General features: G+C 43.9%; 2 protein-coding genes across 3 annotated transcripts in view; one reads left to right on the top strand and one right to left on the bottom strand.

Moving 5' to 3' along the window:
* STK4 (serine/threonine kinase 4) overlaps positions 1–22,001 on the bottom strand; it is a 46,122-nt gene extending 24,121 nt beyond the window's left edge. Inside the window, exons 1-10 of one of the 2 annotated variants that reach the window (XM_032198330.1) lie at positions 21,929–22,001; positions 20,149–20,229; positions 19,184–19,312; positions 17,137–17,251; positions 16,398–16,562; positions 15,831–15,998; positions 15,129–15,266; positions 14,388–14,516; positions 13,894–13,947; positions 11,874–12,060 (exon numbers count right to left, since the gene is read on the bottom strand). In XM_032198330.1, coding sequence (XP_032054221.1) covers positions 11,874–12,060; positions 13,894–13,947; positions 14,388–14,516; positions 15,129–15,266; positions 15,831–15,998; positions 16,398–16,562; positions 17,137–17,251; positions 19,184–19,312; positions 20,149–20,229; positions 21,929–21,960 — 1,198 coding nt within the window. In that variant the 5' untranslated portion in view covers positions 21,961–22,001. The remainder of the gene's footprint in view (positions 1–11,873; positions 12,061–13,893; positions 13,948–14,387; positions 14,517–15,128; positions 15,267–15,830; positions 15,999–16,397; positions 16,563–17,136; positions 17,252–19,183; positions 19,313–20,148; positions 20,230–21,928) is intronic. The other variant, XM_032198331.1, reaches the window with a different exon arrangement.
* An 81-nt stretch (positions 22,002–22,082) lies between these two features.
* On the top strand, positions 22,083–26,679 carry TOMM34 (translocase of outer mitochondrial membrane 34). The gene is made up of 7 exons (XM_032198608.1): positions 22,083–22,247; positions 22,353–22,452; positions 22,979–23,131; positions 23,802–23,962; positions 24,234–24,378; positions 24,998–25,124; positions 25,642–26,679. Exons 1-7 carry the CDS (start codon positions 22,124–22,126, stop codon positions 25,738–25,740), a joined length of 909 nt encoding a protein of 302 aa, XP_032054499.1. The 5' UTR covers positions 22,083–22,123; the 3' UTR covers positions 25,741–26,679.
* The last annotated feature ends 730 nt before the right edge of the window (positions 26,680–27,409 follow it).

Raw genomic sequence — 27,409 nt, 5'->3', positions numbered from 1 at the left:
GCCAAGTTCTAAAACCAAACAAGATCATTTTACAAGCAGAAACTCATCTTTATATTTATGAATGGAATGGTACGAAAACCAGGCTTTCAAAGGCCACGTTTGCCAAACAAATTTCATAATTTGTCTTGGGTAGGAGTAGTTAAAGTCTACACTTCTCGGGCAGAAAGGATTAATTAGTTTGCTAAGCTGTTTTCTTTTTATAAACAGTAAGCTATCAAGTTGACTGTCCTGGTTTTCGTTTTGTAAGTTAATTCCTCTGAACACACTGTCTTACTGTATTACTTGAATAAGCTAAAAATATAGAGTAACAACTCAATTTTAGACCATGTTTAAGAAACTTGGTACAATGAGTAAAGATAGAAAGTGAGACAAAGGAGTCTCAATAAGCCCCTGAATACAAATACCTTGATTTTTAGGGGCAGGCCTCATAAGCCTCCCAAGCACTGTTCTCAGAGTTCACTCACACGGACAGCAGAAGTGAGGATACAGCCACAAAGTTTCAGCACAACTAGATTTACACGACTCTAATTTATTCTCTAGAACAAGGAGGAGTGCAACAAAGGGATGAACACTGGTGGCCCACTAAGAGCAACGAGCAGTAACTCTACAATCCTGCGGGGTGAGCAGGTACATCATGCGGTTGGCAGGATTATGGATACCAGCATTAACTCTTCCCATCCTCCTTCAGCCTTCACACCACCTGAATCCCTGCTTGTGTCATTTAAGTGCCATTAGGCCACACAAAACAAGTGAAAGGGCTTCCACGGCTGAAGGCAGCAAGGCCTGGCCCCATGTTCAGAGATGGCGGCACCTCCCCGCTGTGTGGGCCCGGTAGGCGCCAGCCTCGACTGCAGGGCACAAAGCAGCACAAGGTGAGGGGGGATGATGCTGATTCCTGGCAGAGACAGGATAAAAGCCAATCCGGGAAGAGAAGACAGCATTTAAGATCACAGAGAATCGAGTCTTAAGGACCTTCAGCATTTCCACGGGGGGATTTCTTTACTAGCTCAGCTGGCACAGCATCAAACGCTGCCCAGACTACACTCACCTAAAACCAGCCTGCAAGCTGCAGCGAGCATCTCGTGGTCTCAATCTGAACGAAAAGGCAGGCTTGCACAGAAAATATGTATTAACAGTGGTGCACCACAAGACCACAACAGCTGCAAATGCAGTTAAAGACTACTTATAAGTTAATACCACTGTGCTGCTCTTCGTAATAAAATGCCTCGCAAAAACCTGTCAGCGTAATCGAAGCGAGCACTGTGACGATACCGAGTGAAATGTTTTTGTTCCCACAAAATATGGTTCTCTAGACAGTGGAGTAGATCCACCACACTTAAAACATGTATTTGGCCAATGCGGAAACCACTGTTTTCAGAAAGCAGGATTGGGAATCAGCACCCACACAACACTTTTCACCCAGCAATTATCCTAGGACTAGTGTTAACTGAACGTGGCATCCGCATTACCAAATGCACATCTCACTCTGGGCTGTGAAATAAATTCCCTGTTGAATGCCATACAGTTGAAATAAATATGATCTGCCCTGCAGGCAGACAACCACAAGTTTTGAACTGTGGACATACACAGGGAAAACAGAGCGGTCCCGAGTGGTTCGGTAGCTCTGCCTGACGCAGAGACTCTTTCCACCAGGGTGTGCACAGAAGGCAATCACAAAGAGGACTCCTGGATTCTAAGACACTCAGCAGTGCCTTCCCCTTGAAAAAAAATAAAATAGCTACTCTGGAAACCCATTAAGATTTAATCACAGAATATTATTCTTGAATGTAAAATCGCCATCCAGTGATGTGGAACTTCACAGGCAGAGTCTGTCTGATCCTCAGACAAGTGCACAAATTCCTCGGTCAGCTATTAGATAACTGAGGAAGTTATTTTTCTACATGTTAAAGGGGATAAATTTCTGCAAAGTGCGACAACTCTTGGCAGGACATTTGGGTTGTGATACCGACAGAAGCTGGGTTCTACACACTCCGAAACATCACGATGAATCTTGAAAGAGCACTGCATCCTACTGCCTTTCCAGGGTCGGCTGAAAGTTCAAACACAAACCAAGATGCTTCATCTTTTGCACCATAAAAAGCAGGAGCAAAGACAAATCATTCTAGCCCTGGCAGTAGTTCCCTTAAAAATAAATAAATAAATAAATAAAAATAATAATAAAAAAAAAACAAACACCAAAACATGAGCTAATATAGAATTAGTTCAAGAAAGACATCTTCAGACAGACTGCATGAAGGTCAGTCAGGAAATATCTGTGAAGGGGAGTACAGATTTGCAGTTGGGAATAATTACTGAAATACAATAGCAATCCAATTACAGCTAAGTGATAAAACATTTATTTAGAATGAAGTAAATACACCACTTGCATTCTGTTGCAGTCCAGCCTGTTTGAAGCAGGGCATAAGTTGTTCATGTTATGGCCAATCATGGCAATGTTTAACACTCACAAATTCTGTAAAAATAAAGGAATTCCTACCTGCCTAGGCTAATCTATACACAGCTTGCTGAGAGCTAGCTTAGGTCTCAAATTGAATCCTGGCTTCCTAGATAAAAAGCCACCTAAATTAAGCTTGCACTGTATGTTTTGAAAACAATTGCTTGCACAGGAGAATCTGAAAGCAAATGCTTCACACAGATGACAGTGGCTAACTCATTTTCTTTAAGACTGTTCGCTTGTACCAGAGAGTAATTGTCTCACTTAATCACACTCGTTTCCCCACGTTTTGTATTTTACCAACAGCTGCAATACTTGTAAATGTCATCTATTGAACAACCTATTGCAGCGTGACCAAATTATCAAAAGCCATATCCAGCCTCTCGAGCATATGCTATAATCTACATTCAATTTTGGCTGCTGATTTTAGCACGTTTATAGACACCCACATCTGAAGTTACATTAAAAAAAAAGTTACTGACAAACAAAGAACAAAGAAAGGTAATACACAATGGAAAAGATCTAGAATACAGATCAAAATATCTGAAATTTTAGCTGCTGTTCTGATCTCAGCTGGAGTGCATATACAACGAGACTGACAGAAACGCTCCGCTCCTGGAGACGGAAACGCATTACCCAAAATCAATTATCATCCCAGCACGACTGGGTTTCTTTTTGTCAGTCTTGGCACTTAAAGCAGCGTCATCTTTCCGAAGATGATCTGCTATTAATTCAACACAAGAATCATAGCACTATGTCTTTAAGATTTTGATAACAGGCAGCCGAAGACAAAAATCGATCAGTGCTATTTGCAGTATCAGGTGCTGCTGGGATGACACTGCACTAAGCAGCTCTGTGCCAAAAAGCATTTAAGTTCCCAGGTTTATCGGGTTGGACTAAAATACAAATATTTGACAGAAAGTGAGATCACAGCTGTGGCAGAGATAAGCCTTTTATTAGAAGGTCACCCTGCAGTGACAAGAAAAGGTTCCAAAACAAACGCGTGGAGAACCCAAAGAGTTGCTTATAGGGTTGAGCCACAAGAGCTCTCTGAAGCTGCTAATGGCCTACCACGGGGATGTGCAGTCATCTTTTAGGAGCTGTATTAATTACACAAATGGAACGCCACGGCTCTGCTGGAGCCGGTCCAGCTGACTGCAGAGCTGCAGGTCTGGGCTGGCCACACAGAGCAGCAGGAGCTCACAGGGCCACTCATACTTCGGCCTTCCAGTGAAGGACAAGCCCTCTGCAGAGAACTCCCAAGCGATGCCCGGTGTAAAGTCACGTTCAGAAAACTCTAAGAAAAACATCAACATTGTCATGGGTGAAACAGAAAAGACATGAAACTGGTGGGCCCAAATAAATGGTGAACCACAAATATCTCCGTGTATTGTGACACTAATTTTAAAGCAGCACCGTGCTCAGTTTACTACTGATTTCAGTAACTGCCCTTTCAGTACTGCAGAGACACGTCCAGCCACAAGCACCACACACGCCAGGACAGTCCTTAACCAACAAAGAGCCCAGACGAGCCAAAAGATCACTCAGGGCACTGCAAGAAGCCAGCAAGGCAGCATCAGCAAACAGCCAGTGGCCTCCAGATAACCAATCCTCTCCTTTGCTGGGCTACAGCAAGGACAAGTTTTAAGGAGTGTGAAAAAACTGTAACAACCAATGTCCTCCCTCCCAAAAAAGTCACCTGAATGCTCGAGGGAATGGCATAGATCAGTCTTAGAGGCTGACTGCAGCACAGAGACCTCCTTACACCGAGCACTAGAGGACAAAGGTGTGGAGAGCCTTCAAGGCATTTATACTTCCCTACGATGCTGCAGAGAAAGGGGAATGATAAAGAAGAAACAGCACAGCCAGTCACACCAGCACAAGATTTAGCTTTCTCTTTCAACAGTAAAGAATGTCACTGAAACCAAATCATTCGGTATCATCTAGTCCCAGAAATCAAAGCACTCATTTGGTTGATTTTGTCAAATTAGCTCTCACGACTCAAAATTTTCAGAAGCTCATGAGCTTCAAAGGAAACCTTCAAAAGGGAAGTGAAACTTGCACAGCCTCTCTACCTAACTGAAGGAGCTTGCTGAGTAATGAAACTGTAATTTCTGCTTTTCTAAGATGATTCTTCTCTACTCAACTTGACAGCAGAAGAATCCTTGTTTTGTTATTTTTCCTCTTCAAAGTGATTGCTGTCATCGAGCCAGGGTGAGCTCTGGAGTCACAGAGCCTGTCACGAGGAAGAAACATAACCTCAGGAGCACGTTGTGTGTGCTCCTTACTCAAGTCACTTAATACTGCATTATTTAAAATACCTATTCTTGAAGCCACGGTGAGAGATTTCCTCTCTTCTCTCACAAAAACTGGAGCTACACCAGTGACTGGGAGCAGTCGGATCACACCACAAACATGTTTCGAACTACGGCTGCATCTAGCAGTAGATTTTAAGAACCAGCAGCTGTACGTTGGGTAAGGAGAACTCATCTTCATCTATGAAGAAGGTAATTTAAATCAACAACCATGAAGCGATGAATTCCTATACTATTAAAAAAAATTAGACACTTGGTACCAGAATACAAATTTTTCAAGATTCCAGGAAGCTGCAATCTTTACGAAGACAACTGTCCTCGACTTTGGAAGATACCTGCACTTTAAGAGGATTTCAGGAGCAACAAGATCACATTTTTTAAAATCAACTCACTTGTGCTAGGAAAGAATTACAAACGCCCTGCACAAAGCTCAGGAAGATGCACCCCTATGAGCAGGAGCTCCAAACCAAGCTCTGCAGAGACACGGTGAGCACTCGGGTTAACCGTACAGCAAGCACAACCATCGCTGCCCTTTTTCAGACGTAAGGCCAGAGAGGGTCCCCCGGGAGAAGCAGTTTCTGCTGTCATATACAGAATTATAGAGTCCCTTTCACTGAGGGATCAAGAGCTATTGTAAAGCAACTGTTTTGTTTTGTCCTTGCTGTCGACAGGCTTGCTGTTCCACTAGAGCCATAAACCCTCTCACCTTCGGTCTCAAGTTTATTGCTAGCTTGTGTACATGCACCTGTTCTTAAGAGAGCCTCAGCTCTCAGGCATTCAAAACATTAGTCTCTACACTACTTACTCACCATTCCTTGTCTTTTTTTTTTTTTTTTAATAGTTCTTGTATCTATTTTCATCCTCCATTTTGGTGGTTTAAATAAGCAGAGACCTTCCACTGATTCATTTAACAGGCTTAGTCCCCCATAATCTTCGTTAAGTTCCCCTCTGCCTGCTTTAGTTTGAATTATGTAACTTTAAGACTCACACTGCTCACATTTTTAGGATGCACAAAACAGTGCCCAATTATTATGTGCAAGCAACACTTCATTAATATTAAAATTTCAAATGGAACCGTAGTTTTATTTGCTTCAGGCTATTTCTCCGAGATCACAGATGAACTTTAACAGCTGGACAGCATAATTTGTACAGTACGAACAGGACTGAGTCATTTTATACAGCAGAGCAGAGAGATGCCAATTTATTCAACCAGAGCAAAAAGTGCTCCATCATTAATGGATTCAACTCATGGCAACAGAAGCTGAGATTTCCTCACATTAAAAGCAGACCACATAACACTTGATACATATTGAAGATTATGAGGACGAGCCTTCCCTTAATTACAGCCTATCTCAAATTAAATCAAAGCAGAACATGCCTGACAGGTCCTGCTATTAAGAGGGAGCTCCTAAATGACCACCAAAATCAATGCTGGGTATCATAACTGATCCTCTTTTAATGAACACAAGGCATCAGAGACATTGCAGGAAGAGCACCAGCACTCATCCGAAGCTGTGGTCTATGTAATTGAGGACTCGTTCTGAAAGGGGAGGAAATCCTCACAGTAACGAAAGCCATTAAAGACCAGATTGCCTCATTTTGGAGATCTAATGTTTCTTCTCCATAAAAATGCTGAGGAGATTATGAATTTATAGCAGCTTTCTTCCTCCATCACAGATTTTCAGGACACCTGTCTTTCACCTCATTTGCTTGAGCTGCTAATTTAGTCCAGCAGCGAACTACATTATGTGACACGGGCTGTGAGATGTGAAGGTGCATGAAGCAAGAAGTGAACGTTTCATATCCTGCATCATCTGGCTCAGGTTCTGGTGAACTGGAATGAGAAACAACCTCAGTGATGGGGCTGCACTCGTCGGGTCCTGCATGCCGTGGGCACCAGCTCAGGCTCCCCGAATGGCATATAACCAAGTAAGCGTTTGCTAACACCCTCTCTATTCATGACCTGCAAACTCATTTGCCTGTCTAGAGATAACAGAAAACAACATGGCAATGAGTATTTTTTTCCCCTGAAGCTCGAAGGACTGCTGGTGAAATGAATTTGGTTTTAAACTTCTGTGATTAAGAAATTTAACAATTTGTAGAGGGATTGTTTCCTGATCAGGAATTATTTCAGGATCAGGATTCTCTGTGCTTTATTTTGATCCAGTAGGAAGCGAGTTTATTCTCAGAAAAGACAGGTAGGCCACAGTCTGCCCATATGTGCAAATATCTATGCACATGGGACAGCCACACTGCTACCCAATCTCCTGGCTGAGTCTCCTGAAACATATTGCCTCCTGGATGCTATTCAGCACTCCGTTAGTCATACTTCTCATCTTGCTCAAGAAAAAATCCTCTCTGCTTCCTATCCCCCCGCAAACACAACACAGGGGTGCCTTATAATAAGCTGTAAGGAACAGCAAAAATAGCTGTTAAACACATACATCTCTTTCTCCAATTTCAGCATCTCTGAAAATACAAATATTAACAGACCATTAGCTTCACCTTAGAGCTCTGGCAAATACTCACGGCAATTGAAGATGGACAAGCATCCAGCTTAGATCCCAGAGTTAACTCTCCTTCGTGCTCCTTTGGTTTGCACATAACCACTGTTCTAAATGCTAAGACACCACACAGAAGTCCAGCAGTCTACCACTACTCAAGTGAAGGGGAAAAAAGCAACACAAAAAAAAAAATGACAGTACATACAATTCCTCCCATTGATCAAAAACACTGTCCTTATGTCCACACAACTCAATATTCCTGAACAAACCAGGGTAGCTGCTGTTTATGTAAAGTTTGCCAGCAAGCCTGCTATTAAGATAAAAGTCAAAAAAAAAAAAAAAAAAAAAAAGAATAGCACAGATGGAAGACTTATCTGTGAGAGTCATATTCTCCACAATTGAAGAGTGGCAGTATAATGCTTCTTACAGTCAGAGGAGAATTCAATCAATGTAGGTGTTTCTATAAACAGTGCGTTATTTAAATGCATAACACAAAGAATGTTTTATGGTTCAATTACGCCTAAATGGACCCATTTATTTTAAATACAAAACTGGACATTAATAATGCTAAGGAGTAAGAAGCTGCTATTTCTACAGGGAAAAACGGAGGCCAAACACATCCGATGCCTTTGATAAAACATGGAGCTGTTCTCTCCAATACCTGCGTTATCAATTTGGGTAACACACATCTACACAATCTCAGGCAACCACTGACATTAGACCACCTATAGCTATCTCAGCTACATACCAGCCATTTTTATTCAATTATAATATTAAAGCAATCACACAAACTTTCTGCCATCCATATTCGCTCTCCTGTTCATTTCAAGTTACTGTTTTATTTGAAGAATTACAGCTTAATTACTAGGGTGGAAAAAAGTTTCCAGAATCTTGTCAGTGGCACTTCTCTGGTTTAAGTTCAATTATCATCCGCTGTGTGCCTCACAAACACTCCAGGACTAACAAGCTTACTCTGAATCTCTTCTTCTAATAGGAAATGGCCAAGTCTGCATCTCAGCTCATTTGACTTTCATTGAAATCCAATCTCCTCTTGAAAAGAAAAATATCTTTAAAAAAAGACCCAACAACCAAGCTTACCAGCATGAAGATGGTAAAAGCGTAACAAAACCGAGACAACCTGTAACCTTATTCTAAGAATTGAACTTAGTTTGTGAATGTTCAAAATAGAAAAGTCAATTAAGAATTTTCACCTGCACACTGCATTATCAAGGCGACAGTGCCACCAGAGCTTCTGGTCTCTCTCTGCACCAGATGCTCGACAGAACATGTGCCACATTAATAAAAACCCCACACCCACAATACTTCCACCCTCTCCTAATCCCTCATTCATCTCAACCCAGAAAACAGACAGCCCAGCTCCCATCACTGCTGACAGTTCTACATTCTCCAGTGTTATTTCAGGCTTTGAAAAGGAAGAGAAACTTTAACATAGAAAATAGGGCAGATTCAAGTACGAGACAAACTAGATCCTATTTCACTTGGATCTGATCACATTACAGTCCAAGGAAGGCAATGTGTTTATCTGCTTTATTATAAAATTATGTTCCATTCTTTAAATTGAAAAGACAAACTCAGGCCAAGTTTCCACTGTCTAAAGACCTACAGCAAATAAAGCAGAAAGAGCAAGGAAGAATAAAATACATATATGTATGCAGCAGTATTTTCTAGCACTATAAACACTATATATTCTCACATAGAATAATTAAAAGATATGATTGCAGACATATTCACAGCTCAAAAGTCACTCCAGCTCCCGACCACAATGGAAATGTCTGTTACCACAAGTGTTTGTTCATCTACAGTCCTTCAGCTACTTCCAAAGTTTTCATGGAAGAGCTGAACTGCAATCTGTACGTGATCTGCTAGCTATCAATCTGCAAGTAAAACGTGTCACAGCACAATTTACTATCTGCAGTTTCATGCAATCACCGGAGTGCTTTCAAAATGCATAGCACAGTGTCATAGTGACATTTTTAATGCTGCCTGAATATTTATATTGAGTGTCCAGAGAAAAGCCAAGCAAATGGAAGAATTTAAGCAAACAGAATTACAGCTCTGACTACAAAACTAACAAAACTTTCCCCTACAATGTAAAATACTAGGGTTTCCTCTGGGCCTGAAAAGTCATGAGCTGATTTAAGCAAGAATCACTTTCAGGGCTATGAAAACTTGTTTGTTTGAGATTTCTAACACAAGCCTATCTAAAGCAACACATTTCAATGCCTCATAAATATTTTTTACGTTACAAAAATAATGTGAAAGCAAACTGTTGAACACATGGATTTATTTGTTTACTTAAATTAGGTGGAAGAGCTAGATCCCCAGCTCAGAAGCTTGCCATTAAACGGCCCTAGCCACCTCGGAAAGCTAAGTTCTCCTACTAATACCACGCAAGACAAATCTGTACTTCTTTATTGACTTAAAACAGGTTTTACTGTGAGTCATAACACAAGCTGCCAAGTGAAACACAGACTTCTTTAAAAATATGAAACAATGAAGCTTCTTCAAACTCAGCGGCTTCCAAACACCACCATAACTTTTATGTTGAGGATTACAAAAACTTGCTCCAGAGAGCTCTGCAGCAGGCAGATGAGCTTTGCAGTTAAATCAATTTAACTGCTTGTTAAGCAAGTATGAACATGGGAATGTCTGACAGATGGAGCTAAAGGCAATTCACACGAAGGGCATTTGCAAGCTGCTAAAAGACACTGTTCAAGAAACAATCACAGCACTTCTCTGTGTGGAAACAATAATTTTAGCATTATGCTGCTGCGGAAGGAGAAGGTGTTACGAAAAAGTTACATTTTAATTTGGTACAATCACCTTCATCAACGCCTGATTTTTTGTAATCGAGTTACAAGTTATAAAAGCACATCTGAGCGCAGCTGGGTTTCCTTAGACACTGCTGTGCAGATCCTCTCACCAGGGACGTGGTACCAGTGTCGGGCATCACTTGCTCCTGGGATCCCAAAAAGCCTCCTCCAGAAGGCAGAGCTGCTCAAGCACCACCACTGCATGCCTGGCTTTGAACACTGGCACGCAGGAGTTGTTGAATTACAGTGTTTTAAAGAAGGCTGAAGTCTAAGGGGGTTAAAAGAAAAACTCAACTTTCTAGTCACAGCTCTGTATTTCTTAGAGCTTGTTCTGGAGCTCCCTCCTGAGGCTAGATGCTACGCTACGTAAGCGTCATCATTGCTACACTACATAACTGCAATGTCTTCGTAACTGATTCTGCTCAAAATGAGAGCATGTCCTTGTAAAAGAGATTATCAGAGGTGTCTCCTCAAAACGCTGTACCCTAGTTTGAAGAGAGAAGCAGAGCTTTTGAGCTACAAGCACTGCAATCTCACAAAGACAGGAAGAAGACAAACACCCATTAAACAGAGGGAGATAAATCCAAGAGGTGCTTCACTTACACAGCTTTGACAGCCCATACAGGGGCACCACTGATGAGAATACCTCTGTCGTTATGAATCATGACGTGGAACAGCACAAACTGTTTCTATGTGTAAAGAAACAGCAATTTCGTTTGATTGAAGGCTGGTAACACACCCCACTCTCTTCGGGTGACCCATACAGTTATTTTAAGTATCTACCTGCTTTCTGATAGAGTTATTCCACAAAACCTGATGACATTACTCCATGGTCTCTGTTGCCACAAGCTGCTACATGGGCTGACACCTCCATTTCTAAGACATTTCTACAGGGCTGAACCGGTGTTTGCCAAGGTTTGCAAAATTCTTTAAACAGGTTCCACTGAAATTTCTGTCTGCTAGTGGAAAGCAGGATCCTTCCACAAGCTCTAGAGGGCCCCCACATGGAAGAAGGTTTCAATACAAGATTTCCTGATAAAAGGATTTTTCCCACACTCTTGCTGAGAATTTTTTCCTCTTCCACAGTAGCTAAAGCTTAAACATCAGATAGCCAAAGAAGCCTTTGGAAATAGCACAAGAGCCAAAAGAACAAGCCTTGCCTATTTGCAATCATATTTTACTGCTACCAAGACCTCACTCAGCACTTTCCTCACTCCTTGAAAAAATATCCATCCTGGCCAGCTCAGTCATCTATGACTACCTCTGCCCTGATACTGTTGAGATTACCAATTCTGCAGGAACACATTTCTATGAGAATTCCTAATTAAGACAAGATTTTTTTTGTTCTAGTTATGCTTTTCCAAGGAGATTCTTATCATCGTCTCATTAATCCAAGAAAGATTTTCAACCTTTTTCCAAGTCATGCTCTTAGGTCTTGTGCAGACTATCAGCAATCAAAGTCACATCACATTAAATATTACTTTCTACAATAGGGCTTGTAGTTTTAGTAAGATTTTCTATTTTAGGATGGAACGGATTTCAACTTGAGTGTCTCAGAAGAGCCACACAGTTTATTTGGTTGTCCTTACTGAACCTGTCCTTAGCAACACTAAAAAAAGCACGAAGTCTACAGATGCTGGCTCTTCCCACTGCATGCCTTGCTGTGTTTGGAACGTGTAAGGTATCTGTCATTTCATAAGTGAAGCCCTTTATGTGTTGCATTGATTTCCCAGTAATTCTGTAGAAGTTAAAGATGTGTTCTTACTTTTCATGGTGCCCTCCTCTTCTTCGTCGTCTGTGTTTACGACCATTGTGCCCAGCTGGGACTCCAAGGTGCCATCATGTTCTATCATCGTATTGGCTCCATCACCCAGCGTGCTGACAGCTCTTATGGTATTGGTTTCATCTCCACTCGCCCTCACCATAGTACCTGAATCAGTTTCATCTTCTTCCTGTACAAAGATGTCATAAATACATTTTTATTGATGATGGTCAAGTCCTGTGAAGAGTGGCTGTATTCACAGATACTGGCAAATCTTACTAATTCAGAGATTTCGACAAATATACATGGAAAACAGTGACATTTTTGTTCATTAACATAGATAAATAAGAGAGCACGTAAACAATCAGCAGAAACGTCTCAATACAACTGGTATCTCATTCCTGACCTGCTGACCTGTCTCTAAGTAAATTACAATACTCATTCAGTCATTTACGTTTCTATTCATGCTGCCAGTTGCATCGGTTGACCTAAAACCCCCATGTCAAGTGATACAGTTCACCAAATTATGAGTTATTAGACTGCAACAGTTCTGTGTCTGTACTGCACATGACTCACCAATGGAGAGTGACTACCCTATACTTCAGAACTCTGTCTTCAACATTTGGGTAGTTTTATTCCTATAACATTCAGAAGCACTGAAGAAAACTGAAACAAGTTTGCAAATCTTTAAATTAAATAAATTATCAAAGTCCAGTCTTTTTTTTTTTCAGATAAAAATTCTTTCTTATTCTTCTATTTGTTAACAGATAATTGATATTGCAGAAATTTGAACTAATGCTGTCAAAGCTCAGGAGGCAGAATCTTTAAGAAAACACAAACTTCTGAAATAAATTGTGGTAGGACAGCTTCTTGGAAGATACCTACATTGGCCAGAGGAAGTAGTTTCGCTAGGCTATGTCCCTCAGTATCAATTATGGCTAGAATTTCATGAAGACTGAGGTCAGATTTACTACAATCTATTTAGTTTCCTGGAAATGTGCGCCTGGTATCCCACAACAGCAATAGAAATCACCTTCTAGGTTTATAGCAGGGCTATTTATTAAATCTCATAAAATCTTTCTAGGCTCACCTTGGAGCTAAATGTTTTAAAAAATATATTATTATTATTTTGTTGTAGGTACAAAGTACATGGTTCTTTAATTTATATGTGACCATGGCCTTACTGGTCTTAATTAGTGTTAGAAGAAATACACTGGTCTAGCCCCAGAAGCCGTAATATTCCATCTCAATGTCATTATCAGAAAGAAGCACACCCTTCCACATCCTGGTGTTGTACGCCTTTTCTTTGCTCTGTCGAGCATGCCTATATAATTAACTTCCCAATCTCAAAATGAATAGCAAGAGGAGGAAAAAAACTACACAAGATCTTAATGGAGGAAAAGTATATTTTATGTGGAGATGAGTGGGTGAGAGGAAGCATTAAATTCCTTTGCTACACATCATTTAACAGAACAACAGCAGAAATTTCCATAGCACTTGGGAAGCACTTGAGAACGCTCTCCTGCTAGCAGACACAGAATACAGAAGCTTCAGGAAAACACACACACCCCGACAGAGACCACTCAGCTCCACTACAGAGACACCATCTCTCAGCAACGAGACCCCAGACCAGTCAGAAACGAAGGGGAGAGAGTCAGGACAACACTCTTATAGCCAACATCATGGCAAGGTGACCAATAAAATTACTTCCACACTGAATAAATATGCAGTCCTAAACTGGAAAACCAGATGAACAACGTATTAGGTCTGTGTTTTTCTGTGCAACATGCTATTCATGGCCAACCTCTGAAATGGACTGTGGCATACAATGCCTTCTGTTGCCCATTTCATTTACCCAGATTGAAGCAAGCAGAGCCTCAAAAAAAAAAAAAAAAAAAAAAAAAAAACAAGGAAAGAAAAAAGCTTTCAACATGCTTTCCATATTCACATGCTGTAACCATTGAAACAAAGCACCCAGGATGTAAAGTCACAGCAATTCCCTCAACACTTGTCATGCCCTCACCTCGTATTTCTGTCGGTTGTTCTTGTGTAGTAGAAAGTTTCTATAAGGGGGGTTCTAAAGCACAACAACAGTAAAACAACGTAACGTACTCAGAGCATAGTGCATCACAGGTATCATTTTATACTAGGAGAGCAGTCTAAGACCTCAATCTACAATGAAAAATTCTCATTACTTCATAAAGAATATTATCCAATTAGGAACCTGTATTAAAGCCTTGCATATGCTACTACGTAATCACATTCAATTGCAAGTCTTCAGCTACACTTTGAGCTAATTAAGTAAGGTAAATATTAGGTGGACCATGCTGACTGTCCCACACGAATGCAAAGATTGAGCAGGGTTCAAGCATTAGGTTAAGTAGTTTTAAAGTAGAAAACTAAAGAACTAAGTCAAATCCATGGGCAATTGAACAAAATTTAAAAAAAAAAAGCAGCTAAGCATTGTGCAAGGACTGAAAGTTTGAACTTCATGTACTGTTGCTACTAAATACTCACTGAATTTTCTTCATCTTCTTGATCTAGTTCACGCTGTTGTGCCTCTTGACGTTTTAGCTTGATATCCATTGCTTCATTGATCAAATCTCGCAGAATTGACACTCCTTTGGCACTTTTAACAAATGGGTGCTACAAAACGCATTAAAAGTTAGTAAGCACTGCACCTGAACCAACAGTAAACACTGCTACAACGGCCCGCTTCCAATCAAAATTAACATTCAACTTAATACCTTACTAAAATTAAATTAAAAAATCAAATATTCCTGTAACACAAGAGGGAGCCTTCCACCCAAACAAGATCCCACTCTAAAGGCACTTAATGCTGTGAAATCTTGGGCTCATTCCCCTCCCACAAACACTACTTACTCCTTAACAGCTTAGCTGTATACAGCCAGTTTCATAGAATGCCATACCTGTACCATTCTGAGCAATTATGTTCATTTGTGCCTCTCCTTTTTAGTGTTTTAAGAGACAGTCACTTGGCAGCACTGATAAGAATTTGAAGGCAACAAAAAAAAAAAAAAAAAAACACCTCCAGAAAGACAGTAAGCTGAAATCAGACTGGTTCTTGGGGAAGAACTGAAAAGTTGAAGTTGGCTGTAAAGTTAATCAGCTATTAGTGAAATCTGTAGTGCACAGGATCACCCAAGAAATGAGACCAGCATCTCAACAGGCACAGCACTGCCTACACTAGCAGCCCTCTCTAGTGCTTTATGTTCTTGCAAGGAAAGGCAGACAGACCTGCAGAAGCTGTGTTGCAGTGGCACGCTGCTCGGGGCTCTTGACAAGACACTGCTTCACAAAGTCCGTGAAATTGTCTGACCAGATCTCTGGTTTCCGGAATGTTGGAGGCGGATTGGTAGGAATCATGAAAATTGCCTGTAAATGGAAGAATATTCCAAATATTCCAAAGTTTAAAACCTCCTAGCATAAATGCACACAAATATACACAGGTGCTAAAGAATGACTGACACTTCGAGTTCGCTGCTTCTGCAGAGTTTATACCAATATTATACATAAATTTGCTCAAAGGGGACACGGAGCAACAAATCAAACTTTTCTCGCTAGGTGCTTACACTTCTGTCTGAGCCATTATATGCCTCAAGAGGCATCAATCTGCCATTTTTAAGTCTTAAAAAAAATTGTGCTTGCATGCAAAAAAAATAACTCTGGAGAATATATAGTTGAAAATCTGTTTCTTCACACCCAACATAGGAAGATGCAGTTATGTTTTGACAGAACAGGATCATGATTTTCCTTTCCATGCAGGTTCTCCCTCCCAAATAACTGTTTTTCATTTAGTCTACAGTACAAACAGCTGACAGAAAATAAATCATTTTCTGTAAATTAAAAGCAAGATGGCATGTTGACATTTTATTCAGCCAGCTATAATAGCAAATCATTTCCACAGAACAACACATATTAAAAGGCCATGGTCCTCACCCTCATAGGATGAATGTCTGCATATGGTGGTTTGCCTTCAGCCATTTCTATTGCAGTGATTCCCAGAGACCAGATGTCTGCAACACAATTATACCCAATTTCTTGAATCACTTCTGGAGCCATCCAAAATGGGGTTCCTATAACTGTGTTCCGTTTTGCCATGGTATCCTGAGAAGAAGAGTAAGATAAAGATCCAGACAAAGGCAATTGTATCAGCCACAAGCATTCGCTAATGAATTATCATGCTAATTATCTGTCACTTGCACGCACATATATTACTAGATTAAGCAAGACTGGGATATGGAGGACTGCAAAGGGAAATTGAAGCATGCTTACAGAAGTTAGACATGAACTGAAGCAAACAGCAAATGTTATCACAAACCATTACTTAGGTACAGCAGCTTCCAGAGGAACCTCTGCTCTAATCTGCTTCTGTTCTAGTGTCCTATTATGTTGATGCAAAGTTCTAGAAAGCAGTTTAGAATGCCTTAAAGTCTCCACAAGCACATAATACTTATATGCAGTTTAAAAAGAGAAAGTGTACACGGTCATCTTAGTTTTACTTACTGTAAGCTGTCCTGCCACTCCAAAATCTGCAAGTTTAGCATGTCCCTCTGTATTTAGCAATATATTTCCAGCTTTGATGTCCCGGTGTATTTTCCTCATAAAATGCAGGTACTCTAGTCCTTTCAGTGTTGACTGCACTATTGTGGCAATTTCCTCCTCTGTGAGCTAAAGAAAAGAAGAGTTACTATCAACCTATCAGTTGCTGAGATAGAACACAATTGTGTTTCAGTCAGTATTTCCCAGAGATTTACTAATTGGCATTTAATTGCCTTCATTAATGGTTGCCATACTGACTAATGGAAATGTCCATGTGTTTTCAGTTAGCAATCTTCAGCACTAAGTAGTTGAGTTAGTTTACAACCAGCATACATGTACACACCTACCACAACCCCCTCACAACTTGTAATTCTTACCCTGCGATAGCCAAAGTAAGGCAAAGTAGAGTGTGCTACTCAGAATCAGTCTGGGTTTTCAGGAAAGCCAAGGTAACATCTTAACAAAAACTCTGATAAGGGTTTACTTTATCCAAATAACCAAAACTTGATCAATATAACCAGCTTCCTCATTTTCAGGGGAACAAAGGGCCTGCATCTCAGGTGGCAGCCCCTGGCTATGTCAGGCACTGAACAACACCTCATGAGAGTTATGCCCAGAAGGCAGTGCACACACTACTTAGCCTCCTCAAGATGCCAGACACCCATCCTTCCCATTTGTAACATTCAAAGGAGAAAGTACGTACGGTTTTATTTCGTAATCGAATAATATCGGACACGGATCCAGCACCGCAGTATTCCATGACTATCCACAGGTCTGTGTTCTTAAAGTAGCTGCCGTAATACTTCACCACATGAGGGCTATGAAATGTGAAAAAGGGAGAAGAAACCAAAGGGTCAAATACTGACCAGCACAACTGAAAAATCAAAAGCAAAACACGCTGCTGACTCCCTAAGCAGGCTTTAAAAATTCAAAGTGCCACTGAAACCCTGACCAAAAGCGTTCCAAACCAGTCTGAACTTTCACAGTCCTGCCAGGCCTCTTCCCTGCTGTGGTGCTCAACCAACCTGCCAAAAAAGTCGATTCAGGGAGTTAAAATGTCTGAAAAAATGAGTCCTACAGAAATACGGAAGGGCTAGCATTCAGTCTTGTTTAGCTCCCAGAACCAGATTAATACAAGGTCAGTACCACGGTGGGCAAGAAGGCAGGGCACCAAGGGAATGAGAAATGGACCACAGCAGTCCCTAGTAAAGTTGCTGCAGAGCATTTGCAATCAAATGGAAACATTAAATAAGGTCAAAAGTTTGCTAGAAAATAGCTATGGGGTTTCTTAAGAGGAATATTCCCCCGTTACCAGATACACTTTCTTGTCTCTACAATTTAGTTCAGGAACGTGATGTATTGTAGGAATCCTGTACAACTTAAACACCCTCATACAGTCATTTGTCAGAATGCCCAAAAAGCAAACAACCTGACTATAGTGTACTTCGTTAGAATGACCATTTGCCCTTTGGGAAATGCAAAGCTAAAAACTAACAGAAAGAACCTTTCTGATTTTGGGGGATGAAAGTTAAAGAATAAAAGTGCACTTACTCTATTCCCTGCCAAATATTTCCTATTGAAGAAATGCAAGACCAGCAACATCAAAAAATCAGTGCCCCTTAATGTTTGCACAGAAAATCTGATGTTCCTTTGATTCGCTCCCTCTGCTGTTCATAACTGTAAAATCTCATTTTAGGACTTACACTGTTAATATTTAATTTCTTTTTAAGGAGACAGCTATTAATGCTTTCCAGGTTACACAGTAAGACTTTTCAAGAACAAATTCTTTAAAAGTTTCATTTCGTTAGCTGCCACCAGTCATCTTCGTTTAAAGATAGTGAGAGTGAAATGCAATAGAGTGACTGGGACCATAGCTTTATGTTGCTAATGAGTTATTTTAAATGGTTTTCTCTGCCTGAAGTCTATCAGAATAGCATTTCATAAGGCTAGACTCGCAGTATCAGAAGAAATTTGTATATTTTATACTTCCAGCCTAGGATACACTTTGACAGGGGGTCTTCTGCACCTCCTGGTCTTATCTGGCTAAGCTCATAAAACATCTTTTCCCACAAGAAACATGCAGAAACAACCCAGAGAGTCAAACATCAGCCCATAAGTTATTCTGAGCATGCTAACGTGAGCAGACAGCTTGTAACGCACTATAACCCACACGGGCAGAAAGTGGCCCTGTGAAGGACAATGTAGATGATGCACATGCAAGAGCAGTCATGCATTAGTGGCTCTCATCCACATGCCTCTTAAAAAAAAAAAAAAAAAAAAAAAAAAAAAAAAGAACATAAAAAAAAAAGCAAAACCAAACTCTTCTCCTAACCATTTCTATGTCCACACCAAAACCTGTGTGTAACTCATTACCCCTCGGACATGGGAACCGCTGCTCTAACCCACAATCAAGTTACCACTGCTCAACGAGTTACAGCGCGTCGGGACAGCTGCAGTAACTGCTCACACACCCCGCTCGTTGCTGGCAGCAAGCGCAAGGTTATTTCACTTAGTTAGCTTAAGGCTCTCGCACTGCAAGCTTAATTTTCGTTGTCTTACCTTTGCTTGAATTAACACTACCCAAATGGTGGGTTAACATGACTCAGTTGATACGAGGTAACTTGACCGTACAAGTCCAGCCTTTTAAAAAACATTTAAGGCAACATCATCGCTTTTATGTGATTAAATGCTAGATCACAGGCAATACTTTTCTTTGCATATTGATGATAGGTTTCACAGAATACATTTACCTGTCACATTGCTGCATTATGGATATTTCCTTTATAATCTCTTGCAGGTCAGATTCCACAGGAACTTGTTTAATTGCAACAACTTGACCCGTTTCTTTATGAATAGCTTTGAACACGCTGCCATAGGAACTATGAAACACAATAGCAAACAATGAAAACAATGAATAAAAGACTGTTTTAAAAATGCAAATGTTACGCTTTTCGCAAGTGTGTACTTTGGGGGAAAGAACAGTAATACCTCCTGCAACAAATATTTTTACATTAACTTAAACAGTCTGTCCTCAAGCTTGTGAACACTATACATGTATCAGGGTGCTGAGATGGTCAGAAAGGAGACAATCATCGTTATGTACCCATAGATTTGGAAGGGCCTTTGACACAAATCCAGCCAAAGCAGCATCTCTTTCTCCAGCATACGGTACCAGCTAAGCAACACTAAGAACAACAGCTCTGGTCAGAGAGCTCTGCTAGCTCTTGTCAGATATAATTTGTCTTATTTCCAGCTTCTTTGCTTACAGCAGCCAGGCAAAATTCCTACTCAGTTTTTCAAATGAACTGCTTAAGGTGGCAAACACATCGCTTACTGAGTGTTCTCAAACTGCTCTGCCTGAGCAACTGGCACAATGAAACAGAATTTCCTACCCACCACACAGATCTTCCACAAGAGGTACCAGGGATGAACTGCAAGACCTCCTGAGTTCCCACAAAGCACTCCAATTTGCCATTTTTCCACAACATTTTGACTGCCTTCTAGTGAATCATAAGCTACTGCTTGGTTTAATTAAGACATCTTACTCCTGGCAAACAAAATATTTATTCTGTTACTAACCAAATGCACTCGTTACACTAACGCATACTTTTGCAGCAATAGGATCATGACAAAGTGAAAAATCAAAGACCAAATCCATTACACACATCTGCCCTTTGAGAAATGTACTTCGGGCCCACCGTAATAGAGCACATACCCTTCTCCAAGCTTCTCCAACACATCAAATACTTCTTCAGGTTGTTTGGTTAAACTGTCTTCATCTAACTTCTTCAGCTGCCTGTATACGTAAGAATAGAGAAATGACTACATTTAATTTTATTGCAAATAGGGGCTCTGCTGAAACAAAAGAATAAATAATGACAATTAAGCATCTGGAAGGCTAGCATAAAGTTTATTATCAAATAAGTTTATGTCATGCGATCAGAAGACCAAATATTATCGTTATCTAATAGCAAAAGAGGACTGGGAGTCACAGAGACCAGAAGTTATTCAGGCACACAGATCCACAGTGCCTCTTTGTGGACTGCATCTGAGGATCTACATGCTGGTGGTCAATCCCAGCTTGGCACCGCAGTCTCTTGTAGCTATTGAACATACCTGCTAATGTTCAAAATCTTGCATGGAAGGTAAGTACTAAGGCTATGCAAAAGGGAACACCGTCTTCTTTGTGGTCTTATAGTATGTATGGAATACATCTGTTGGGAGGATGCAGGCAATACCGATCTGACTTGCCCATTCTTAAGGACATTAGTTCAGATACTGGCTTTGTGCCAGTAGGAAAATGCTATTAGGGGAAAGGAAAAAAAAAACTGGGGAGGGGAAGGAAACTTATCTGACTATGAGGATCTTAATGCTGCTCGGTCTGTTCCTCTCAAATGCACTGCTGAGGGTCTGCTGAGATACCTTGTAGGTATCGAGGTGATTTTAGTGCAAGGTGCAGGGATCCTTCGCCTACCAGCCCCCACCCCAGCACAACCTCCAGGGAGATTCCCTGCAGAAAGCAACCAGAAAATCGACCGTGCCTGTTCCAGCTCACTTCTACCACACCGGAGAGCTGCTCGCCAGGAAACTTCCTAAAGCAGCTAAACACGACGTTTGTATTTCTAGAAGATTATCAAAGTAACATGCATACACACTACAAATATATGAAAAGTCCTGAAAACACTCTTTTACTGTCAAACAAACAGCACCCAGCAGCCCACAAGCAAGGTTTTTGCACAGACTACCAGAAAAACTGACTCCTGCCAGAGACACCCAGGGAAGCCCCCAGAGCCTGCCCTGCCCTGACCCCCAGGACCTTGTGGGTGCAGCAACCAGCGCTTAAGATGAAACACGCGGGGCTGCAAAAAAGCTCTCACTGCTGCTCTTAAAGACCCCTGCTTCAGGCACGGATGGCTTTTGACGCTGAACGCGTGTTTTTTTCCCCCAGTTTTTAACCAGCGGAGCAAAAAGCTGCCGGTGGGCCCCGCTCGCTCCGTTTCCGAGCGCAGCCCCGAGCATGGCTGCTGAGGGGAGGAAGCAGAGGCAGGGGCAGGGTCAGGAAGTGGCGAAATGCCGCCAGCAGCAGCCGCCCGGCCCCGATAAGGGCTCAGCGGGGAAACTGCCCGCGGGGAGCGGCGGGGACCGGCTGCGGGAAGGGGCGAGAGGCGAGCGCCCACCCCGGGCACCGCGCACAGGGCGCCCGGAGAGCGGCGGGGCGAGAGCCGGGTTCCCACCGCGGGGGTTAAAACGAGGCCGAAACGATCCCGAGGGGAGCGAAGGGAAAGGGTCTGACGCCTGACCCCAAACCCCATCGCCGCCCTGACCGCGACCCGCCCCGCTCCTGCCGGACCCCGGCAGCGAGCCCACCCCGCCGGGCAGCGCCGGGCACCCGAGGCGCGGCTCCCCCGGGGCTCCCCTCGCTGCCCCCGTCCCTCCGCGCCCGGCGTGGCCGAGGAGCCTCCCGCCGGAGCCCCGTCCCCCCCCCCGGTCCTTACCGGCGCGGGTTCCGCAGCTGCACCCCGTCCATGGCGCCGCGGGGCCGGCCGCTCCCTCACCGCCTCCCTCCCGCCTCCATGGCAGCCCCGCCGCCCCTTCCGCTCCGCCGCCGGAAGGCTCCGGGGCTGAGCCCGGCCCCGGCGCCGTCTCCCCGAGCCCTGCTCCCGCTGCACGGCCCCGGTCTCGCCCCCGGGATGGCGGCGGGGGGCGGCAGCGCCAGCGCCCTGCGCCGCGCCGGCAACGAGGAGTTCCGCCGCGGGCAGTACGGGCCGGCCGCGCAGCTCTACGGCCGGGCGCTGGAGCTGCTGGAGGACGCCGGTGAGGAGGGGACGGGGCCGGGGGCGAGCGGGGAGGGGACCGGGAGGGGACCGGGGGGGTGCGGGGACGGAGCCTGAGCCCGAGCCCCTCCGCTGTGGCCCGCAGGGGAGGCCGCCGCCGAGGAGAGGAGCGTGCTGCTGGCCAACCGCGCCGCCTGCCACCTGAAGGAGGGCGCCTGCCGCCTCTGCGTCGCCGACTGCTGCGGGTGAGCCACGAGGGACCGGGGGGGCCGCACCCCGGGGGGCTTCACCCGAGGAGGGTTTCACCCAGGGGGGCTTCGCTCAGGGGGGTTCACCCCAAGGGGTTTTCGCCCGGTGCGCTGGACCCCCCCCGGGTGCTGCAGCAGCGGAGCAGCGCCCGCTGGAATCAGCCCCCTCTGGTCAGTGTTGGTGGCTTTACACAAACTGCCCTGCACCACCCCGGGGCAGAAAAAGCACCGCTCGCCTTTAATCGATGGGGTGAAGTTTTCAGGGGTAGCCCCCACAGCTGCCTTCTTGGGAATTCCCTTCTTTTGCCTTGCGCCAGTCAGTCCGTTCATTTAGGAAATGAGCCCAAAAAAGCTCGCTGCCGCAGGATGTCTTCCCACGGCACCGAATCGCTTGAAGTGCACATAAAGACTGATCCCACTGCCCAGTATTTCCCAGGCCAGGCCCATTGAATGCCTTGTAGGAAGGTACCCGGGGACTTGTGCCGGGGTTTCACAGGCTGTGGCACCGTCTCGCCCCTCACAGCGCGCTGAAGCTGGTCCCGTTCAGCATCAAACCTCTCCTGAGGCGGGCGGCAGCCTACGAGGCTCTGGAGAGCTACCAGCTGGCCTACGTCGACTACAAGACCGTGCTGCAGATCGACTGCTCCATACAGGCGGCGCACGATGGTGTCAACAGGTAATGCCGAACGCGCCCTGGAGGGAAGGCTCGGGAGCAGAGCGGCTCGGTCAGCGGCTGCTGGCAGCCCTGCTCCGTGTCTGCAGCGATGCCAGGAGCAAGCTGCGTCCTGAGCACTTTAATGGAACAAGCGAGGCCCCGGCGCTTTGTGCAAAGGGCAGGCTTGGTCATGCTTCCTGTGTGCTAACGCCCTTAGCTCCTTTTCCAAGCTGCCGGTACATTGTTGAGGGCTGGGAATGTTTTCCCTGGAATTTTCTGCTTAGTCTAGTCCCTGTTTTAAAGGAATAATAATCTTACAAGTTCCAGCATCCTGTCCTGTAAGCCTCCCTATGCTGACAGGGGTTACAGGCTGCCGTAGGCGTTTTCTCTTCCTGGAGAAAATTCTGATTCACTTCGTTACTTGCCAGGCTGAGGAATAACCCATGCATCACTTGCCCAGCTGAGCACCGACAGCCCCAGCCCTCATCCTATGGTATTTTTGGCCCTACTACCAAGAAGATGTTCCTTTCATTAATTCCCTGTCTGTAGAAGGAGTTTAGTCTAGATGCAGGTCACAGGGTTAGTGGAGAGATGCTGTCCTCGGTATGAGCCAGGTTATAAAGTGACCCTGCTGCCTAGCAAGGGGCCCATCCAGCCAACAGATAGAGCGACTGCCGGCCATCTCTTCCAGAATGACTAAAGCCCTGCAGGAGAAGGATGGTGTGAACTGGCGCGAGAAGCTCCCACCAATTCCCACAGTTCCCATTTCTGCCCAGAAGAGATGGAACGCTCCTTCTGCAGCAGCCCCCGCCACAGATGCGCCCCCTGGGAGCACGTCGCAGGGACACCCAGGTGAGAGCATGTCCCTGGCCGTGCACAGCCCTTCAGCTCAGCAGGGTGATGGCAAGTGAGGTGGCTGCCATCCCTGTTTGGTGTGTCTGCAGCCTGAGATCTGCAGAAACCTGGGCCTGGTCGCTGGTTCTGCCACAGCCTGCTTGGTTGATGCTGGATCCTTTGATCGCTCTGCCTCCCCTCTGTGTACAGAGGAGCTATTTGCTTTCTGAGAGGCTGCTCTGATCTTATCAGTTTTACAGCATTCTGTATTCTTTCACACCGTTTCCAGACCAGATTGCTGCTGGTGTAGAAAGAGCTCGAACTCTGAAGGAAGAAGGAAATGAACTCGTAAAGAAAGGAAACCATAAAAAGGCAATTGAGAAGTACACCGAGAGTTTAAAGCTCAATCAGGAATGTGCAGCTTACACCAACAGGTACTCCTCAGCTCTTTGCCCAAGTACTTTTGGGCCCTTTTTAAAAGCCACCATGGTACTTCATCTGACAAAGCTGCCTGAGGTTTGCTCCCAGACAACTGGATAAAAAACACACCAACAAAACACCCACACACGTTCCCCCTAGTGCAGTCTTCCAAGTAGATTGTATAATGTTCTTTGATCAGATGCTGCAAAAGGCCCGGAGGCACTCAGCTTGGGACTGCTAGGGGGGTTCTCCCTTTAATGCTTGTCTGCCAGGACTGCGTTATTCTGAGTAGTGTCTGCTGCCCCATGAATCACAAAGCGCACGCTGCTCTACTCAGAGTACTTCCAAGACAAGCAGGGCATGTTCTAGACTGGTACAGCTACAAACCTCCACCCTTGAAGTGCAGGCTGCTCTATTTATTGCTGTAAAAATCCTTTTTTTTTGCAGACTGAAAAACTACTTTTTGTCCTTCTAACTGAAACAAGTGTTAAGCTGAAAAAGTAACATGTCAGGACAGAGATTGTTTGGGGACTCCAGCTTTGTGCTGTGCTGGGGTTAACTAAGATCTCTGCGCGTTGCAGCAGCAGATGCTGCTTTTAGACAAAGCTCTCTAACCAGCTCTTTGTATGGCAGAGCTCTCTGTTACCTGACGCTGAAGCAACACAAGGAAGCAGTACAGGACTGCACAGCAGCTCTGAGATTAGATCCTAAAAACATCAAGGCATTCTACAGACGTGCTCAAGCACTTAAAGAACTGAAGGTAAGTCAGGAGTTTTTGACCAGCTGTAAGCTAAGATTAGGGACCTATTAATGCCCTGTAGAGCATTTGGTTGGTGCCGGATGACGCCTGCCATCAAATAGTGGAGACCTGTGTGGAGTTGAAGGTGATTGTCCTTTTGTCCTTTACCTTAGTGTTTACTATTTGGATCTCGTGAGTTTCTCAGCACTGGGTCTTGTTTCTTGAGGTGCTGGAAGCAGCTAGACATTAAGCAGTTTTATCATTCCACATCCAGGGGAGATTCTGTAGGCAGTAGTGGCAGACTTACTGCCTTGGTGTTGCACTCAGAACCCACTCGTGCACAGTGAAATTGTCTTCTCAGCCCTAGTTCAAGCGTGTTTTCAACAGTTACATTGAAGCTGGTGTTCAATCAATTAATTATGCAGAGGGAGTCCCAGGTTTAGCCCTGTTGTCTTCGCCTCTGCTACCAAGTGCTACAGGGCCTTGGACATTGAAAATGTATTTTCAGTGCACTAATACTTAAAAATTCTTTTTCTAGGATTACAAATCAAGTATTGCTGACATCAACAGCTTGTTGAAAATTGAACCAAAGAACACAGCTGCACTGAAATTACTGCAAGAACTGAAGAGAGCCTAGGATAACCAACAAGGAAAGCTTTTTCTTCTGCAGAATGAAGCTTTTTTCCTTCTGAGGTTGTTGCAGGGACCAATCTTAATGCAGGATGGGTATTGAAATCTACCTTCAACTGCTGCTGAGATGTAGTAGGTTCTGTGCCAGCACAATCAATGTCAAGATACAAAGTCTGTATCAAACTTAATTATATGGCTCGAAGATCATTAGAAGATTTAATGCCACTATGTAAGAGGCATATAGGTCAGCTTCCCTGGCTGAAGTCAAGGTGCCTGTAACTACTGGCCTCAGGGATTCTGCATGTGAAGTGGCTGTTCTTGCTGAAGAGCTACAAACTGAGGTGTTTTTGTTAGTCCTTATTCAGGTGACAGTTTTGCTGCGTTTGTGCTGCTATTACTTAACTAGGGTTGCTGACAGACTGCTGCCTGAGCACTGCATACCCCTCTTAGACCCAAGTCACGGTTACTTGCACAGGGTTGAGCATGTTCCCTCTCCTACTTGATACCTGCTGGCCCTCAGCTGAATTTCTGCTACTTAGTGTGACTGGGCAGGTGTTTACAGCAGCAGCTTTCTTTTATTTTTAATTGTTCTGCACATATAAGAAAACCACCAGTTAAGTTAAACCTGCCTTGTTACACAGTGCACTACTTCTGTGAGATTACAGGTGCTCAGGCATTTTACAGCCTTTTTTGTTGTTTTTATTTGGTTTGTTTTAAACTTTAGCTTGTCTGTGCCTTCTGGAGCAGTTGCTGCAGGGTGTTACAGGGACTAGGGTATGCAGTACTATCAGAGCTGAGGCCTGGCTTACTATTTCAATGCATGTTTATAATTTTTTTCTTACGGTAGTGATGGCACTGACTTAAAATGGTAGATACAAAGAGGGTTGGAGTTATTCTATGAACTGTTAAAACTGTTCACATTAAAGCCTTGTTTATTTTCACTCTAGCTGTGTGTTTTTTATGGGATGGAAGGTGTTGAAAAACTGGAACACTTTCTTACTGCTTTACTCCATTCTGCCCCCACTTGTTAGAGCAGTGCTTGAATTCCTCTGACTGCCTTGCTTTGGAAGCCAGCTGCCAGACAGCAGCCTCCAGCCATTGCTCAGTCTTACCCCTTGTACCAGGTGTAGTGCTTTTACCAGTAGAGTCATGATAGTGAACAATTGACCTGAATCAGCTGCTTACAATAGAGACAGAAGCTAGCCTCTAAGTCCAGGTTTGAGTACCTTTTTTCCCCCCCCCCCACCTTATCTCTCCCAGCCATTAGTGCTCCAGGCTGTGTTACATTGACCTGAATTTAGAAGGCAGGCATCACTTATGCTGTTAATCCTCAAGTAAGACAAAGTCTTATCTTAGCTCTTTGTAGGTCCCAGCCTGTACACCATCAGCTGGAACGCACAAGGGTTTGAAACAGCACCTCCCCCAGGGGCATGAGTTGCTTGGTTTGCTCCATTCCTCTGAACACCACAGCTCGTTGATCCTGCCAGCACCATTTCCCCAAGCTATTAGCAAGCTAGGCACAGTGGATTTCGGGGTGGGGCAGCACAGGCCAGCAGTGCACAGATAGGCAGAGGAAAGTCTCAGAACACAGGAAGAACTATCTGCTCTGAACTAAAGAGTTCTCCTTTTAACAGCCGTGCTGTTATCAGGACCAGCAGATACCTGCTCTGTTCATT

The sequence above is a fragment of the Aythya fuligula genome, chromosome 16 (genome assembly GCF_009819795.1).
Source record: "Aythya fuligula isolate bAytFul2 chromosome 16, bAytFul2.pri, whole genome shotgun sequence".
Taxonomy (NCBI): Eukaryota; Metazoa; Chordata; class Aves; order Anseriformes; family Anatidae; genus Aythya; species Aythya fuligula.
Note: the sequence above shows the minus strand (reverse complement) of the source record. Positions and strands in the feature narration are given on the sequence as shown.